A 16,086-nucleotide genomic window follows, 5' to 3' on the forward strand; every position below is an offset into this window, starting at 1 on the left:
TGTTAGGTGGAGGGAGGGAGCAGCAGTTGGGCTCAGCAAGAGGCTGTGGGGGCTTTGCTGCCTGACATGGTGGGCAGAGAGGAGATGGTGGTGGTTGCATTTGAAACCCCTCGAGTCTGGAGTTGAACTGCACCAACTACAGCGCCTTCACACCCACTGCTGAGAGTGTAGTGATTCCCTGGGGGTTTTGCTGCAAAAGTTCTTTACATACCTCATTCAGGACTCCTTTCCAGCCTGGACTTGCTGCTGGTGGCACTGAGGTGTGGGAAGTGGCTTCACAAAATTTGGTCACACAGACTGGGAGAAAGGGGAGTCTCAGCAGAGACTCTCCTGGCTCCCACCCTGTGCTGTGGTTCCCAGGCCACACTGCTGGTGAGCAGCCCTAGGACTTTGTATGAAGGAGCTGTTGCCCACCTCTCAGGGAGAGTACAGTCACTTTGTGCTTTCCTTGTGTTCTGCTGTGCTGTGCTAGAACAGCAAGTCTCCTTCTGACTGGAGGTACCACAGCTGAGTTTCCTCTGACAGACTGTTGAATTGAATGTATGAACTTGCTTTTCTTGTTAAACTCTGGCAGTCACCTCAAAAATAATCCCCAGCAGCCTTTCCCTCCCCAGCCCCAGGGATATGCAATTGCACATGGAAAATTGCAGTGCTGCCCTTAAATGTTTCCAGTGTTTAAGTACATTCTGTCTATATAGACTATTTTGTTGCCTCTTAAGAAATAAACAAAATTTTTCATGGGTTTGAAAGGCTGTAAGTACCATAAGCCAAACTCTTTTGCCAGTACTGCCAATTTATTCTGACTGCACCAGAAGAATTGAATCCAGCATTAAAACAGCAACCAAAAGCCAGGATCTTCAAGATCCTTGTAACTGCCCATGTCTCTTCATATTTGCATAATGGTTTGTGAGATTAAATCCTTGCTCTTGAAAGTGGAAATTCAGCTGAGAAGGCTGTGTTGGAGAGGGCTGGGGAGGTGTTCCCACCAGCCAACACAGGCCATTTCCAGTGTGGTTTATGGGGCTGTATTGGGGTACACGGTCCAGGGAGGTTTGCCTGGTAAGTATAGAGAGAGCCAGGAGATCAGGCTGCTGTTCCCAGTTGTGTCCATCTCCTCCTGTAATGGTGCCCTCCTCTGCCATGTTTGCTGCTTCTCTAAAACATGACATACCTCATCTGGGACAAGTTCTGGCACCCCTTTGTAGAGCCTGTTGTGCTGTTCAGTGCGAAGGTGTTGGTAGATGATAAATGCCATACTGACCTGTATTAGTGACTCGTTTCCTGAGATAAACTGCTCCTGAAATAACTTCTCCTCCTTGCCTCCCACTTCTAGGGTTTTTGCCAAACTATTTGCTACCTCCCTATGAGGAAGTGGTGAACCGACCGCCGACCCCCCCGCCCCCATACAGTGCCTTACATCAGCAGTGTGTCCCAGCAGGCAGCAGTAGCACAATCCCGGACACACCCAGGACCCTGCAGCCAGCACAGAGCAGCTCTGCAGCACCCAGCAGCAATAACAGCAGTACTGACAGCACCGGGGCGCCCGGCCGCGGGGACCCCGAGCCCTCCGGCACCATGCTGGGAGAGAGAGCCTTCGCCAAAACGCAAAGCGTCGAGCCCGGCAGCACCAGCACGGGAGCCGAGCTAGTGGAGAGGGCCGGTCCTGATAAGGATACGGAGTGCAAGGAGGAACTGCTGAAAGGTTACAGCTCTGAGAGCTTAGAGCAGAGCAGCGCCATTCCCGACGCCAAGGACAAGACCCCGGGCAGGCAGCGCCGTTTCACCGGCGACTCGGGCATAGAAGTCTGCGTGTGCAACCGGGGCCATCACGATGACGACCTCAAGGAGTTTGACGGGCTCATCGACGACGCTCTGGACGGGCCCCTGGACTTCTGCGACAGCTGCAGTGGCCGTCCCCACGGGGACGAGGAGGAAGGGCTTTTCAGTGCCACGGAGGAGCAGCACCGCGAACACAGCCACCACCACCTGCCCCGGCAGCCGGTGTGTGTACTCTTGAACACAATAAATGAGCAGGACTCTCCAAACTCTTGTACCAATAACTCCCCCAGCTAAGGTGGCAGAGTGGAAGGGAGAATCGGGGGAAAAAAAACAAATAAAAATGGAATAAGAGGATTAAAACTTTAACAGGAGGAAAAGGTGATACAACCTTCTTTTTTTTGTTTATTTTTCTTTCTCCCCTCCAATATAATACGAGGACTAGACCTCGAAGGCCCAGCTTGTGGGGGATGGGTCACTCTGGGTTTTGTTAATCGTATCTGCCCTGCTCCGTGGAGTGGGGACTGATGTTTGTCAATGAGACCTTCTAAAGAATGGAATTTTTACAACGGTGATTTTGGTGATGGTTATTATGAGTTTGTTGGTTTTAGTTTTCCGAAACACTGCTTTATCTTGCAATCAGTAAAACTCAGCAAATCTCACCCTGGGAGGATACCGGATCACCATAAGGCTTCAACCTCCAGGTGTCTTCCCAGAAGCAAGCAGCTTCTGACAGTGCCGGCAGTCAGTAGCCCAAGAGTTCTGGTTTGATATAGTGCTCTTGAGGCATTGGGGATTTCTTTTCATCTTTTTTCCTTCTTTTTTTTTTTCTTTCCTGATGTTAAGTTTCCCTGAAGCTGGTGAATGCCCAAACACATCAGCCCTGTAACCTCTGGTGCTTCAGTGTTTAATACAGCAGGTAGGAAGTTTCCCACTTGAAGCTGGTGACTGAAGGACCAGTTTCTTCTAGAAGGAGTGTTAGTCTACCTTAGGCAGTTTGAAAAGAAAGGGTTTGCAGAAATTTGCCTTTATGTGTCATTTTTAAACACAAGTGTGTTCCTTCAATGCCTCCAAGAGCACAGTTAGCAGTAGAATCCAGGCAGCTGGGCTGCCTTCCAAGTACTGTGGTCTCCGAATGACCTTTTCCCGATGTGCTGCAAAAGGGCTTGGCTTTATTTTTGTCCTTTTTTTGCACCCCGATAGCAGCACACTGGAGTTCAGATGACAAAAGAACAGGGCTCTCCTTGGCCAGCGTGCCTTCAAGCTTTAGCGATGCATGTTGAACAAATGGAGACGAGAGCTCCGTCCATTGCGAAAGGGATGATTTACCTTGTAGATGTGGAAGACCTGTGCAGTATTTTTTTTTTAATCCAAAAATTTGGTGCGATTCTAATGATGACCACTTAAAGAAATGAATGTCTGTTTTCTTTCTTTTCGGTTTTTTTTATGGTGGCAACTGGCTACTGTATAATGTCTGTGAGCGTGTGTGTGTGACTGCAATCCATGCATGCGAGTCCTACTGGTAATATGAAAACCTGCTGTAAGACTGCAAGAAAATTTACTGTAGCTTTGCTTTAATAAACAGTAGAGATTTTGGTTAGTAACAACCTGAAGGAAGAAAAAATAAAAGAAAAAAAAAAAAGGAAAAACTGAAACTAACATTCCCTAGAGTGCTCATGTGGAATAGAGCACAGTTCAGACTATGTAACTTGTTCTTGGGATTTCTCCCCATCCCTTTTATAATTATGGTCGTCCAGATCATTACTGTTATGGGGAAAAAAAGCATTGAAACCTGAGCTTGGACATACTCAGATCTGATTGATTGAAAACCAAAATCAGTTTTAACTAAGGTGGAAACCAAAATATAATGCCTTTTCTGATAACTTGTCCATGTGTATGTGTATCATTTTGTGAGCTAAGAACAAGATCTGTCTTTAGTTTGTGGATTTGTTTTGTTATTCTACCTGGAGGTGTGTTGGCACTGGCTGGCTGCATTGCAAGGGAAGTGGTGCTTATGGCAGCATTTTACCTGCACATTTGAGGAGAGCACTCTTACCTTACAGGGTTTGGAAGAATCTCACTCCTTTGCCCATCACAGCCTTTCTCTTTCCTCAGAACAGCAGAGAAGGACAGCTCTTCAGTTTGGTTCTTAGGGTGCTCTTAAAAATGAAGGACTTCGATTTGGAGTCAAGAGACCTCATTCCTCAATGTCTGGAGCCTGGAGACTTGGATGAGTGGTGACAGAGAGGCTGCACGTGCCCCAGAGCCTGGTTGCATGGGGGCTGATCACTTCCAGTTGTGTACACTGACCACATGTATCTTTGGAGAAGATAATTAAAGATCCCCAGTGCCGCCCGCAGGAATTCTGTACGTATTGGCACCTGGTTTTGTTCCTCACACCACAGAGGAAGCTAAAAAATGGGATCAGTCTGTAAGGAATGGGGTTTACTGCTCTAAGTCCTGGGGATGGTCCTGTGCTAGTGGGGGACCCTTTGCCAACATGTATGTAGCATAAGGAATCTCCATATTTGCTTTCCAGCCATCCTGCTAATGGCAAGGGAATCCTCTGGACACTGAGGTAAGTACGAGTAAGCCAAGCTGATGTTTCTAGTTTTAAAAAGTGAGGAAGAAGCAGTGATGTGCCTCTTATAACTCCTGGAAGTTTTTTGGGCATTTAGAGACCCATAAAGAAATAAATGTGGCACAAACCATGTCTCTTCAGTTCCCAAGTGCCTGAGGAGCAGGATTGTTAATGGCTTTCAGTGCTTTAGGAATTTAGTCCTGCAGCCAAGGGGCAGCTGGTATGGGGAGGAGTGGTGCAGGGCAGGATATGGGGCACGTGAGCTCCTTGGACATACCCTGGCTGGTGCCTCTTCAGGCAGGCAGAGGACTCTCAAAGCTCCAGCTTTGGAGCTTTAGAAAGGTGCTTAACCCTCCCATGTATCCCTGTGTAGGAAGCCAGTGTGGCGCAGGGAGCTCTTCTCCAAATGCACACAGTGTAAAATGCTGGAGGTGTGAGGGCATGGGCAGATGTGCATCTCCAGCACTGGAGTACCAAACCCCATCCATTCCCAGCTATAAGGGGTGTTTTATTGGGAGTTGTGGATACATCATTTGCAAACTGAGTTGCAATAACGCAGCAGGTTTTACAGCAAATTAGTGTCAGTTTAGTGTTTGGTGTTATGCTTGCAATGTGCTCTAGGCGTGGCTGCCAATACTCCTTGAAGTCTGTTTTTGCTGGAGTCCATGGCCGTGTGGAGCTGCTTACACAGAATGTTTTTGGCCACTGAAGCTGGCTCTGAGGGCAAGGACCCAGCAGGTGTCCTGGTGGGCTGGGGTTGTGTTGCCTGGGGACAGGTGAAGAGCACAGTGTGGTGGCTCAGCAAGAGTGTCCCCTGGGCACAATGGGGGCTCCTGGGGTCAGTGGGTACTGCAGCATCTCCTCGGTTCCTGAGGGACTTTTCAGCTCTGCAATGATGCAAACTCATCATCTGGGAGCACTGGTGTGATCTTCCTGCCACATATCATTGCTTGTTTGTACAACCTTGTGGATGGGTGTTGGCTGACTATGGAGGAGGAGGGAACTGTGTCTTGATGCTTGTTGGCAGCCTGCTCTCAGAGCTTTGCCTGCTTAACTAGAGGCTAAGGAAAGCCGAGGTGCAGTTAAGCCTCTGTGTTACACAGTCATCAAAAGCTTCCTGGGGCAGAAAGCCTGGAGAGAAGCAGAATGAGGGCTCCACTGCCAGCATGAGGCTGTTCTGCCAAGCTATGGGAGATTGGGGCTCCCTGGGCACCCCTCGCCAGTTGGGGATGTGAGTCAGTGGTTCTGAGTTCTGGCTCTGCACAGCTAGGGCTCCCCAGCCATATCTCCTCTGGTTCTCTGCATGCCCTGACTGGGCTCATCCCAGCCTGACCTGCTCCCGGCAGAGTTTGGCAGCTCCAGTGAATAAACTCCTTTGCTGTCCTGAGTGAGTGGTTCTCCCCGAAGGCTGCTCCTTCCTGGCCCCCCAACACCACCCGTGCAGCACATCCCAGGGTGGCTTTTGCTGCTGTTTTCTTTTTTTTTCTTTAGTTTATATAGAAAAAGCCAGGCCGGGAGGGGGACAGACAGGCAGCCCCTGGCTCAGGCAAGCCCCACAGCATCCCACAGTGGGCAGCCTGGGAAGGCCAGGATGAGTTGCCTCTTCGTCAGAGCTGGTTCCCCCTATCCTTGCAGCACAGATCTGTTTTTATCAGATGGGACGGGTGCCCGCTGCGGGGCCGTCGCGACGGTGGTGCAAGCACTGCAGTCTCTGTGCCGGGGTGGGGGGGGGGGGGGAGGGTCACAGGCTGCCTGCTTCTTTCTCGATTTGTTTTCCACCGGCAAACAGCTGTGTCCTGAGGTCTGTGCTTACTCAGCTCTCCTGGCCTCACGCCCGGTGCAGAGCCCGCAGGTATTCCAAGCGTCTCCTGCTCCTCCTGGGCTGGCTGTCAGTCTCCAGCACAGTCCAGGGTCAGCTGGTGCCTGGTGCAAAGACAAATCTCTCAAACTTGGAGGGCTTCTGAGCTGAGCCCTGTGGCGCAGCTGGGTCAGCCAAGTGCTGTGAGGGTGGCTGTGTCCCCCAAAATGAGTGTGTGCAGTGGAAAGGCTCAGGCTTGCTCTGCCCAGTGCCCTCTGCAAGCTGCACATCTGCTTCATGGTGTACCCAAGAAACAGTGTGGGAATGAAAAACCTTCATTCTTTCCATTGTCACCAGTTCCTCCCTGAGGAACAGACCAGACCCCCTTTGCCTCGGGGAGCTGGAGCCAGTGGCCCAGGTGAAGCTTTCTGGTGGAGCCAGGGGTTTGGGTGCAGCAGCACAGCCCCAGAGCAGCTGTCAGGATAGAAATACCAGCCAGGTGATTCAGCAGTGCCTCTGCCCACTCCCAGAGCAGGGAGCAGCCGGGGGCTGTTTACCAGCTCACAGAGTGCCAGGCAGCTGGTTCTGGGCTCTGAATTTCCCCAGCAGCATCTTCTCCTGGTGGGGAGGAGGTGGGCTGGGTAGGGGGCAAGACACCCTGTAGCAGGGCCCAGCTGGGGCTGCTGCGATTTGCAGCACGTGCTCGTCTCCCAGCCTAGGACAGCACATGCCAGCCCTGGCAAATGGGAAAGGTGGATTGCAAGAGGCTGTGGCTGGAGGCATTCTCCAGGTTAGAAACATCCCTGGTTCAAAGGTCCCCATTTCTGCCCCAAGGTGCATTTAACACTTGGGTGGGTGCATTGGCAAACAGCAAGGTGTCAGCCCCTTGTTGATTCTGGCAAGGAGAAAATCCTTTCCCTTTCCAAGAGCAAAATGAAGTGCCTTGGCAAAGGGGTACAAATGTGCTGGAGGTCCTGTTGATGCTCCTGGAGGCATCACAATGTTACAGGAGACTGGAGTGGAGCCTCCCTGCCAGTGTGTGCTGCCAGTGACAGGATTTGGGGCAGGGGAAGGACAAGGCTGGCATGGAGGTGCCAATCCCTAGGGAAGCCCAGGGGATCATGTTTAGCCAAGTTTTCCCAAAGCCTGTTCTGAGTGCTGTCCCCCTTCACCCATCCAGTGTAGCAGAAGTAGACGGATTGGAAACCCAGTGGCACCCCTAGTGTGATGGAAACAGGCAGGAAAGCAGGAGGGTATGTGGAGCTCAGCCCTTAGAAGCCATCAGAGACTCTGTGCAGCAGCAGTGGGGCTGGGCTCCTGCTGTGCTCCCTCTGCCCAGCTTCTGGTGGGTCTGCTGCTCAAATCAGCCTGAGGATTGCCCTTGGGACAGGTATGAGCATGGCAGTTCTTCCTCCAGCTCTTCCCTACCACCCTGAGCCCCCAGGAAAATGGACTGGGAGGAGGGAGGATGCTCCCAGTGCTGTGCCAGGCTGCAAATGCATTGCCTTCCTCATCACCCTCATTCCACAGGCTGACAGGACACATTTGGCATTGGATGGTGGTGTTGTAAGGGGCTGCATAAAAGCCGAGTGCTGGGGGTTTGAAAGAACTCATACACATTGAGCAGGAGGTCCAGTGGTGGGGAAGTTTATGTCTGTCTTCCTGCCTGCTAGCAAGAGAGAGGGCAGGGGGAAAATGAGGGGGCATGCAGGGCTGGGGTGTTACATTGTGCTGGGGCTCTGTGGGGCTTTCCCCTCTGCCTTGGCCGCTTTCCCTCCAGGGGCCCAGAGCCATAGTTATGTAGCTATTTAGTTAAATATTAAGAGGTCAAGTAATAGAGAACCAGAAACCTAATTACACGCTGCCCTCCATGGCACAGTAGTTTTTGGCAAAAGCAAAGCAAACACGGCCCCTTGCGTTACAGGAAGGTTGTGCTGCTGCTGCTGGAGCGATGGCCAAAATCCAGCCAGACAGTGAGTGCTCAGGATAGTGAGCAGGCAGGAGCTGCCACGCTGCTGCAGAGAGGCCACAGCCTCCCAGCTGAGCCCAGTGCTCCCAGCAAGTTGTGGGGCTACCACACATCTCACACTTAACCCTGTCCTCCATCTCCTGCCCAAAAAATAGCCAGAGCCAAGCTGTGTTGGGAATAGCTTTATCGGGATAACACCCCATCCATGGGGCAGCCTCTGTGGTCCCACCCCCCACCCCCCCTGCCTGGGATCCAGGGCTCCTCCCCATCATGAAGCCACTCTCCAGGCCTCCCTCAGCCTGGCCTTCACCTGAAACTTCTGCACCTGCAGCACGACACCAAACTTGCCCTCCAGTGAGGGCAGGGGCTGGTCCTCAGGGCACTCCAGTGTGAACCTCTGCAGCACCCAGGCCAGGAAGAGGAAGAGCTCCATCTTGGCCAGGACTTTTCCCAGGCAGACACGGATCCCGGCTCCGAAGGGGAGGTAGCTGGGTGAGGGCGAATGGATGTGTTGGCCCCGCTCATCCAGGAAGCGGCCTGCAAAGGAAAGGGCACCATTGGCATCAGCAGGCTGAGCCTTCTGCCTGAGACCCGCCCGAGTTCATCACGTCTGTCCCTCCTGGGAGCTGCAGGAGCAAGAGATGCGAATGCTCCAGGCGGGCAGAAGCAGGATCCAACCCCCCAGCACCAAGCCTCCCCCAGGGCTCCGCCTTTCCTGCTGCACCCACCCGGCCATCCCCTGGCCCAGGAGGGGATGAGGATCACACAACCCACCAGGATTGAACTCCTCCGGCTTGTCCCACTCCTTCTCGTCGTGATGCACAGACCAGAGGTTGATGATGACCCTGGCACCCTTGGGGATAGAGTATTCCCCAATGCTGCAAAGCGGACACAGAATGAGGCAGTCGCTCCCTCCTCACAGTCTCTGCCCATGACCTGGGGGTCTCACCTGGTGTCAGCAAGGGACACGTGCGGGATGAGCAGGGGGGACACGGGCCGGATGCGCAGCACCTCACTGATGGTGGCCTCCAGGTAGGGCAGCAGCGGGCGGTCGCTGAGGTGGGGGTGACGCATCAGGCCGATCTTGTGGTCCATTTCCTCCTGGATCTTCCTCTGGATCTGGGAGGAAAGCAAAGACCATTGTGGGAGCCCAGGGAGCAAGGTACCCTGTGCACAGTGGAGTACACCCAGCATCATCAGCATGTCCTGTCAGCACGTGTGGAGCAGAAGTGCCCACAGCCTGATCCCACTTATCTGCAGAGCCTGACTTCTCTTCTGGCACCTGCCTTCCCCAAAACTCCCCATGACATCCCTGGTGCTGGGGGGAACCCAAACCCCCATTGTAGGGTGCAGACCCTACCTCAGGGTAGTGGAGCAGGTAGAGCACAGCCCATTTGAGCACAGTCGTGGTGGTCTCCACACCGGCCCCAAAGATGTCCCCCACCGTCATGAGGAGGTGGTCATCAGTCAGCTCCAGCCCTGGCTCCAGAGGCCTGCTGTTCCCAGCACTGAGCCTCACTTGCAGGAGGGCATCCATGAGGTCCTTCACGGTGTCTCCGCAGAAAGCTTCCTGCCGAGGGAGATGCATGACCCAGACAGTCCTGGGAACAGTGCCCACCACCCAGCTCCAGCATCATCCTGTCCTAGCCCTGCTGGCACCTTGTGTTCAGTGAATTTCTGCTGGAGCAGCTGGTCCCGGACCTGGAGGCATTTCTTCAGCAGGGTCAGGTCCTTGTTGGGAAATATCTGAGGGAGAAAAGCACATTACAACAGTCTACAGCTCAGCCCAGCCCAGCCCCTGCAGGCCCCCAGGCAGTCACTCTATGCCCACCAGTGTACTGGCTCGCTAGGACAGGGACAGTGCCCAGCAGGGGGTCACTGGGAGAGGGATGCTCCTAACTGAGTGGGGCACCAACAGGATACATCCCAGCTCCTTCCTCCCATCTGAGGTGAGAGTAATGGGCAGTGCCCATGTTCCTGCTCACCTGGAGCCAGGGGAAGATGTCCACCAAGCTCTCCTTGGCCACGGTGTCCACGATACCCTGGCTGTACTCCAGCATGGCCTCGAACTCGGGGTCCCCACGGCGGTATGAGGAGTTGAAGCAGAGGGAGCAGACCACGTTGGTGACGGCCCGTGTGAGCTCGGGGGCCATGTCCAGGGCTGTGTCCTGCGCAGCACTCAGCGTCTCACACAGGGATGCAGCCTCCCGGCAGACTGGGGTGGAGGAGAGCCACGCCAGGGGGTGATGAGGGAGTGATGATTAAGCCAAGGGGTGAAAGGGGCAGCTGGGGGCTGGAACGAGGGGTCCCCTGCTTATTCAGGGTGTGCAGCCTGCAGAGGGCACCCCCAGACAGGGCTGGGTCCTGAGGGGCTGGGATGGGCAGAAGGGACAATGCTGAGTGCTGGGGGGGAGCAGAGAATGGAGATGTGCAAAGATGTCCTCCTGGGCAGAGTGGGGAGATGGCTCCATGCCTCAATCTCCCCATCTGTGAGTGAGGGGAACTAATGTTCAGGGTAGAAATATCCCCTGTACTTTACCAACACATGGAGAGGTGTTGGTAAAGTACAGGGGATATAAGGAGAGCCAGGGGACACGGGCTGAGCCACTGTCTTTCCTTCGTTCCCAGGGAATGAGGGCACTTAAGAAGTACAGCGTGGGAAGGAGCCTGGGGCTGGAGGGAGGCACTTACTGATACTCTCGAGGGCGAGCGAGCCCTCCCCGAACATGGAGAGGGCAGTGTGCACCAGCTTGCGCTGGAACTTCCAGAGGGGCCCGTAGCTGGCGAAGGCGATGTCCTTGCCCCCCCGGGACAGCAGGTCCGTGGTCACCTGAGGGACAGGCAGTCCCAGGGTCATCCCGCTGCAGGGCAGCCCCGCGGGGTGATGATCATCTCACCCCATCCCAGAAATGGTGCGGGGGGATAGAGGTTAATGCAGGCAGGCAAAGCACAGAATATGAGGTTTGCTTTCTCCCTGCCAAGGACTGATAAAAAGATTTGGGGACGGATGCGAAGGTTAGGGCTCTAGGATGCCGGGGGAAATCATGGGTCACAGGGAGCCTGGTAGTACCTGAACCCACATCCCCGAGCCCAGGGATGCAGCCAGCTGCATGAAAAACAGGCACCCTTGGGATGGAGGATGACAGGGCTCGCCCTGGGGAACAGGGTATGGAGGGGCCGCCCTGCCCCCGGCTTGCTGCAGGCAGGATGGGGAGGGGACACCGACCCTGCTGCGTGTCAGTGCCCTCCTGGGGATCGTCCCCCTCCTCACCCCACGCCACAGTGGGAAGGGGTCCCAAGACCTGCTGGCGACTCACGGTGCGGGGCCGTCCGGCGAAGTCTTTGCCCTTCTTCAGCAGCACCTCCCTGGCGTGCCGATAGCTGTTCACCACCACCACGTAGTGGGAGCCCATCCAGAGGGCGTACAGGCTGCCGTAGTGGCCCTGCAGGCGCCACAGCCGCAGGTGGAGCTGGGGGTGCCCGGCCAGCTGCAGCAGGCTCCCAACCAGCGGCAGGGCCGGCAGACTCCGCGGGCGCCCCAGACCTGTCGCCGCGGCCATCGCCAGGGTGTCCCTGCGTCGCGCCAGCCGCCAGGTGCAGAGCAGGGCCAGGGCCAGCAGCAGGGCGCCCAGCAGCGCCATGGCGGGGCCGGCTGCGCGGCTGCGGCGCGCGGGGGGCCCTTATAGCGGCTGCGGGGTCGTCTCCTTGACTCTGAGGCGGGCTCGGCTCCTTATCGGGGGGACAAGGAGGGGGGAGCCGAGCGCTGGGCCCGTGGCCAGCTCTGCAGCTGTGGGCGCATGGCGGGGGGCGAGGGCAGCGGGGCCACGGCCGCCCTGGGTGGCCATGGGGGAGCTGCTTCCAGCGCGCTGGGGGCCAGGGATGCCCAGGGTCGGATCCGTCCTTGGGGTTCCATCCCCAGGGCCCTGTGGTGGGCCAGGGGTGTGGGGACAGCTCGAGGTCTGACCTGGGTGCTGGGAGCACAACTGGGGCGGTCTGGCCGGGCACTGGAATCCATCCCCAGCCGGGGAGCGCCTCGATAGATCCCGGAGGGAATGGCCAGCACTAGAAATTTTGATAAGCGCGGAGCATCCCTCATCATCAGCTCTTGTCAATGCTGGGGAGACACGGATAGCACTGGACACTGCTGGGCAGCGCTCGGCAATGCTGGTGAGCGCCGGTCAGCGTCTGGTACCATTGGTCAACCCTGGTCAGTAGCCGCAAGTACTGGCTAGGGCTGAGAAACCCTGGTCAGTGCTGGTCAGCCTTGTCTGTGCTTGTCAGTGCTGGGCAGCCTGTGGGTGCCCGAGGCGATGAAGTGTCCTGGGGGAGAGCTTTGGAAACTGAAGTCGTTCCCTGTAGTATCCCCGACAGCGGACTCTGCGCCTTCTAGAGCCTTCAGGCCCCCGGCGCTCGCCGTAGCGGCTCCCGGGGTAGGCGGGGCTGGGTGCGGGCGGGGTAAGATGGCGGCGGGGGGCGCGGCGGATGCCCAGGCGCGCTTTGGCCACTCGGTGAAGGGGCTCCTGACCGAGAAGGTGACGAGCTGCGGCACCGACGTGATCGCTCTCACTAAGCAGGTGCTGAAGGGCTCCCGTAGCGCCGAGGTGAGCGGCGGGTGCCGGCCGGCGGCCGAGTATAGGGCCGAAGCGGAGCTGGGAGGGTGGCGCAATGCCTGCTGGGAGCTGTAGTCCGAGGAGGGGACAAATCCTTGTGTCTGGGCAGGGACGGGGACGGCGGGAGCGGAATGCGGGCACGGCTGGGCAGCACCTCGAGACTCCGGCCGTGGCCGGCGGGAGGGTGACCGCTTTCCAGGGTGACAGGTGGGAGCGGTGCCTCAGGCGCTCCCGATGGATGTGCCGTCACGGCACCTCGGTGGTCCCCGCACGATGTCACCCCGAATGTCACCCTGCCAGCCGTCACATGGGTCTCAGGAGATGCAAAGCTGCAGCGTCTCAGCCTGGTCTGTACGTTTGTCTTGCAGCTCCTGGGTCAAGCTGCGAGAAACATGGTGATGCAAGAAGATGCCATTTTGCACTCGGAAGATGTAAGCTGTGTTCTTGTGTGGAGCAGCAGCATTTCTAGGGACGGGAGGAGAGAAGGGTGGTAAGAACAGTTTGCAGCCGTGCTACCGGAGCCCTGGAGTCAAATACATGACTTCAGGCAGCAGGGCTAGTGGCTAGAATAATTTAGTGCTTCCTTAGACCCAGTGCTGCTGGACTCTTGGTGTCCTGCAGGCCAGCCAGCCCTCAAGCTGTGCCCTCTCTGACAGAAAGCTTGAGGGACTGTGGGCTGAAATAAAGCACTTGTGTCCCTGCCTGTCACTGGGAAAGCAGAAGGAAGTGTACCACTGCTGACAGATACCAGCGAGGGGTTTTTGCAGTCAGTGCAGCAACAGTGGTGGCTGTGCTGGAGGAACCCCCAGGGCATTAGGACAGCTGCACTGTGATTTCTGTAGGCATTCATTCTTTGTTTTGTTCTCCACAGAGTTTAAGAAAAATGGCCATAATAACTACTCATCTACAGTACCAGTAAGTAGGGGTCACCAGTAAGTAGGGCGTTCTCTCTTGGGGGCTGAGTGGATTCCTCAGTCCTTCTCTGTTCTCCTTAAAGACTTTGCATGAAGCTGCCAGCTCAGACTGATCCCTCTTTTGTAGTTCTTCAAAGCTCAGCAGGCCTTGGAGCTGGAATTTTCCAGCCCTCTTCAGGCTGTTTTGGGGTGGGAGCTGAAATTTTTGTCTCCTGTGTGCCATGCACTATGTCTCCCATGAGTGAGTATGATGCACCTGGGACTAAGAAGGAGAAGTCAGTGCTGCTTCTGTCCCCCAGAACTTAATCCAGAAACACTCTGGAGTTTTGGCCTCTTGAGCTCTTGCTTGATGTAACATAAACTGTGACTGAGATTTTGTTTTTCTAATGCTCTTTTTGTCCTTCCTTTTCTCATCCAGGCAAGAAGCAATTCAAAAGAAGTGAGTTCTGGGAGGACCTGGGGAGCACATGTGTGGGGGTGGAAAGGGGAAGGTGATGGAGTAGGATGGGGGAAAGCAGAATGGAAAGGTTTTTGCCACTGCCTTTGAGGCAGATGCTGGCCCAGCAGGATAACACTTCAGCACTTCAGCGAAGAGATGGGAATTTGAAGAGATGGGATTCATACCCAAGCTTCCTTTGATTCCTTTCTATCCACTGATGTGATAGAGCATGTGAGGTTGCTTGTGAGAGGAGATGAGGGTGGTAGGAGCAGAGCTGTGTACAGCAGGGTACACAAAGTGAGGTTTCCTTTGGGGGGACACAGAGGGGGGTTGGGGGACCCCAGGGTTTCTCTTTGTTCTGTTGTCAGCTCTAGAGCTGCTCTGGTGCCTTGGGCACAGGCAGCACAGCACAGTCTGGGAGCAGATCTTACCATGAGTCTTCTCTTGCTTGGTGCCCAGCGTGGAGCGCTCATCAAACCTTCAGGACCAGCTGAGTCACTTGCTGAAATGAAGGGCAGCTGAAGCTCGAGGAAATCTGGACCAGCACTGAGGGAGTGAAGTGTTCTCCCCCCTCCAGCTCCTGGGGCTCAGAACTATGTCTGGATAATGCTGGATGTCAGCTGGGATATGTGCAGAGTCTGTGCTTCTGGGCACCTGGCCCCCTCTCGTGTGCCTGCATCCACACCTCTGCTCCCGAATACTCACCTGTACACCTGCACCTGGCTGAAACAAACTTCCCTGAAACTTTGCTCTTCCCAATAATTCCTGTGTCTGCTTACTTCCCATGTAGTATGAAGTGCTCAGCCCACTCCAGCACCCTTGGCAAGAAATGCAGAGTTGAGGCATGGCATTTAAATGCAGGTGCCTGCAGTTTGCCACTGGTCTGTATTTAGCCACAGAGGTGGCACAGAGTGCAGTTTATGTAGAGCATTTTAATTGGTGTGAGCTGCAAGTGCCTGGGCGGGGGGGAGGTGCTTCAGTGCCAGCACAGAATTTCTGAAACCAGGAACCTAAGCACACATATCTGCCAGTGGCCTAGCTGGACGTGGTTTGGCCATCATCCTCCTCAGAGGTTATCTTATTTTCCTCTCTGCCAGAGTTTGGAACATCATCCCTTTGCCAGCCCATATGTGCTGCATTTGGCCTTCAAGTGCATTCCTTCTCCTGGGCTGCTTCTCCAGCTTTTGATGAAGCAGCCTTGGCTGTGGTGTATGTTTGTATCTGGTTGGGAAGGTATCCAAAGGCCCGTCTGGGAGGAAGGGCAAGAGAGCATCAGGAGCTGGTGTACTCAGTTCTATGCTGGTCTGTTGAAGACTGGTGAGCTGTTCACATCCAGGACCAGCTATAAATACTGTGTCTTTTTTTTTTTTTTTTTTTGGTAAGTCACTTATCTGGAGCACTTGGAGTGCACGGGAAGCACTTATTTCCCTGTGAGTGAGCTTTTCACAAGCTGATAGGAGCAGGCAGGCTGAGAGCTGACACGGGCCTGCCACATTCCTGTTGGAGTGCTGCTGGAGTCTGGCTCCTGTGCTGCAGAGCCTTCTCAGACTAGATTTCACCATCCCTGCCTGTATTTTTGTCTTGGGTGACATTCTGACCTCAGCTTTGCAGGTGCACTTTGGGAATGAGAGTTTTCCCTGCGACTCTCTTGCTGGGAATAAAAGCTGTCCTGAACACGACCAAACTGCAGCAGTCTGTATTGGGTTCTGTTGCTAGCTGTCCCTGTGCACTAGGGAGACTGTTTGGGATGGTGGGTCTCTGCCCCACAGGATCGCCCATTCTGCTTCGGCTTGGAGGGCTTTGCAGAGGCAGTGTGACCTTGCTGCAGGTGGCTTGTGCCTTCCAGAGTACTGTCCTCTGCAGGGCGGAAGCCAGGCTGGGCAGCGTGGGCTGCCGGGACAGCACAGGATATTGGGGAGGAGCGTGGGACAGCACAGCACGCTGTGCAGTCCCGTGGCATTAAATTTGTGTCTCCGTGCCTTTGGAACAAGCAGGGACA

At 55.1% G+C, this 16,086-nt stretch overlaps 3 protein-coding genes across 11 annotated transcripts in view; 2 read left to right on the plus strand and 1 right to left on the minus strand.

The window, feature by feature from the left end:
• Positions 1 to 3,663, plus strand: part of WBP1L (WW domain binding protein 1 like) — a 59,178-nt gene extending 55,515 nt beyond the window's left edge. For all 8 annotated transcript variants that reach the window (XM_018910648.3, XM_030241362.2, XM_050976233.1 and 5 more), the window contains one exon: positions 1,334 to 3,663. In XM_018910648.3, the coding sequence (XP_018766193.1) occupies positions 1,334 to 2,073 (740 nt within the window). In that variant the 3' untranslated portion in view covers positions 2,074 to 3,663. The remainder of the gene's footprint in view (positions 1 to 1,333) is intronic.
• A 4,555-nt stretch (positions 3,664 to 8,218) lies between these two features.
• LOC103813852 (steroid 17-alpha-hydroxylase/17,20 lyase) lies at positions 8,219 to 12,439 on the minus strand. Its single transcript, XM_030241251.2, has 8 exons — positions 11,442 to 12,439; positions 10,816 to 10,954; positions 10,110 to 10,339; positions 9,784 to 9,870; positions 9,485 to 9,694; positions 9,074 to 9,243; positions 8,899 to 9,002; positions 8,219 to 8,661 (listed from the first exon to the last, which is right to left on the minus strand). The coding sequence occupies exons 1-8, from the start codon at positions 11,763 to 11,765 to the stop codon at positions 8,393 to 8,395; spliced, it is 1,533 nt and encodes a 510-aa protein (XP_030097111.1). The 5' UTR covers positions 11,766 to 12,439; the 3' UTR covers positions 8,219 to 8,392.
• Positions 12,440 to 12,538: 99 nt separating this feature from the next.
• Positions 12,539 to 15,771, plus strand: BORCS7 (BLOC-1 related complex subunit 7). 2 transcript variants are annotated; one of them, XM_009087221.4, is made up of 5 exons: positions 12,542 to 12,725; positions 13,103 to 13,165; positions 13,606 to 13,649; positions 14,067 to 14,087; positions 14,547 to 15,771. In XM_009087221.4, exons 1-5 carry the CDS (start codon positions 12,585 to 12,587, stop codon positions 14,596 to 14,598), a joined length of 321 nt encoding a protein of 106 aa, XP_009085469.1. In that variant the 5' UTR covers positions 12,542 to 12,584; the 3' UTR covers positions 14,599 to 15,771. The 2 variants fall into 2 exon arrangements, with proteins under 2 accessions (XP_050832372.1, XP_009085469.1); XM_050976415.1 differs by lacking the exon at positions 13,606 to 13,649 and having other exon boundaries at positions 12,539 to 12,725; positions 13,103 to 13,221.
• Positions 15,772 to 16,086: the final 315 nt, after the last annotated feature.

The sequence above is a fragment of the Serinus canaria genome, chromosome 6 (genome assembly GCF_022539315.1).
Source record: "Serinus canaria isolate serCan28SL12 chromosome 6, serCan2020, whole genome shotgun sequence".
NCBI lineage: Eukaryota > Metazoa > Chordata > Aves > Passeriformes > Fringillidae > Serinus > Serinus canaria.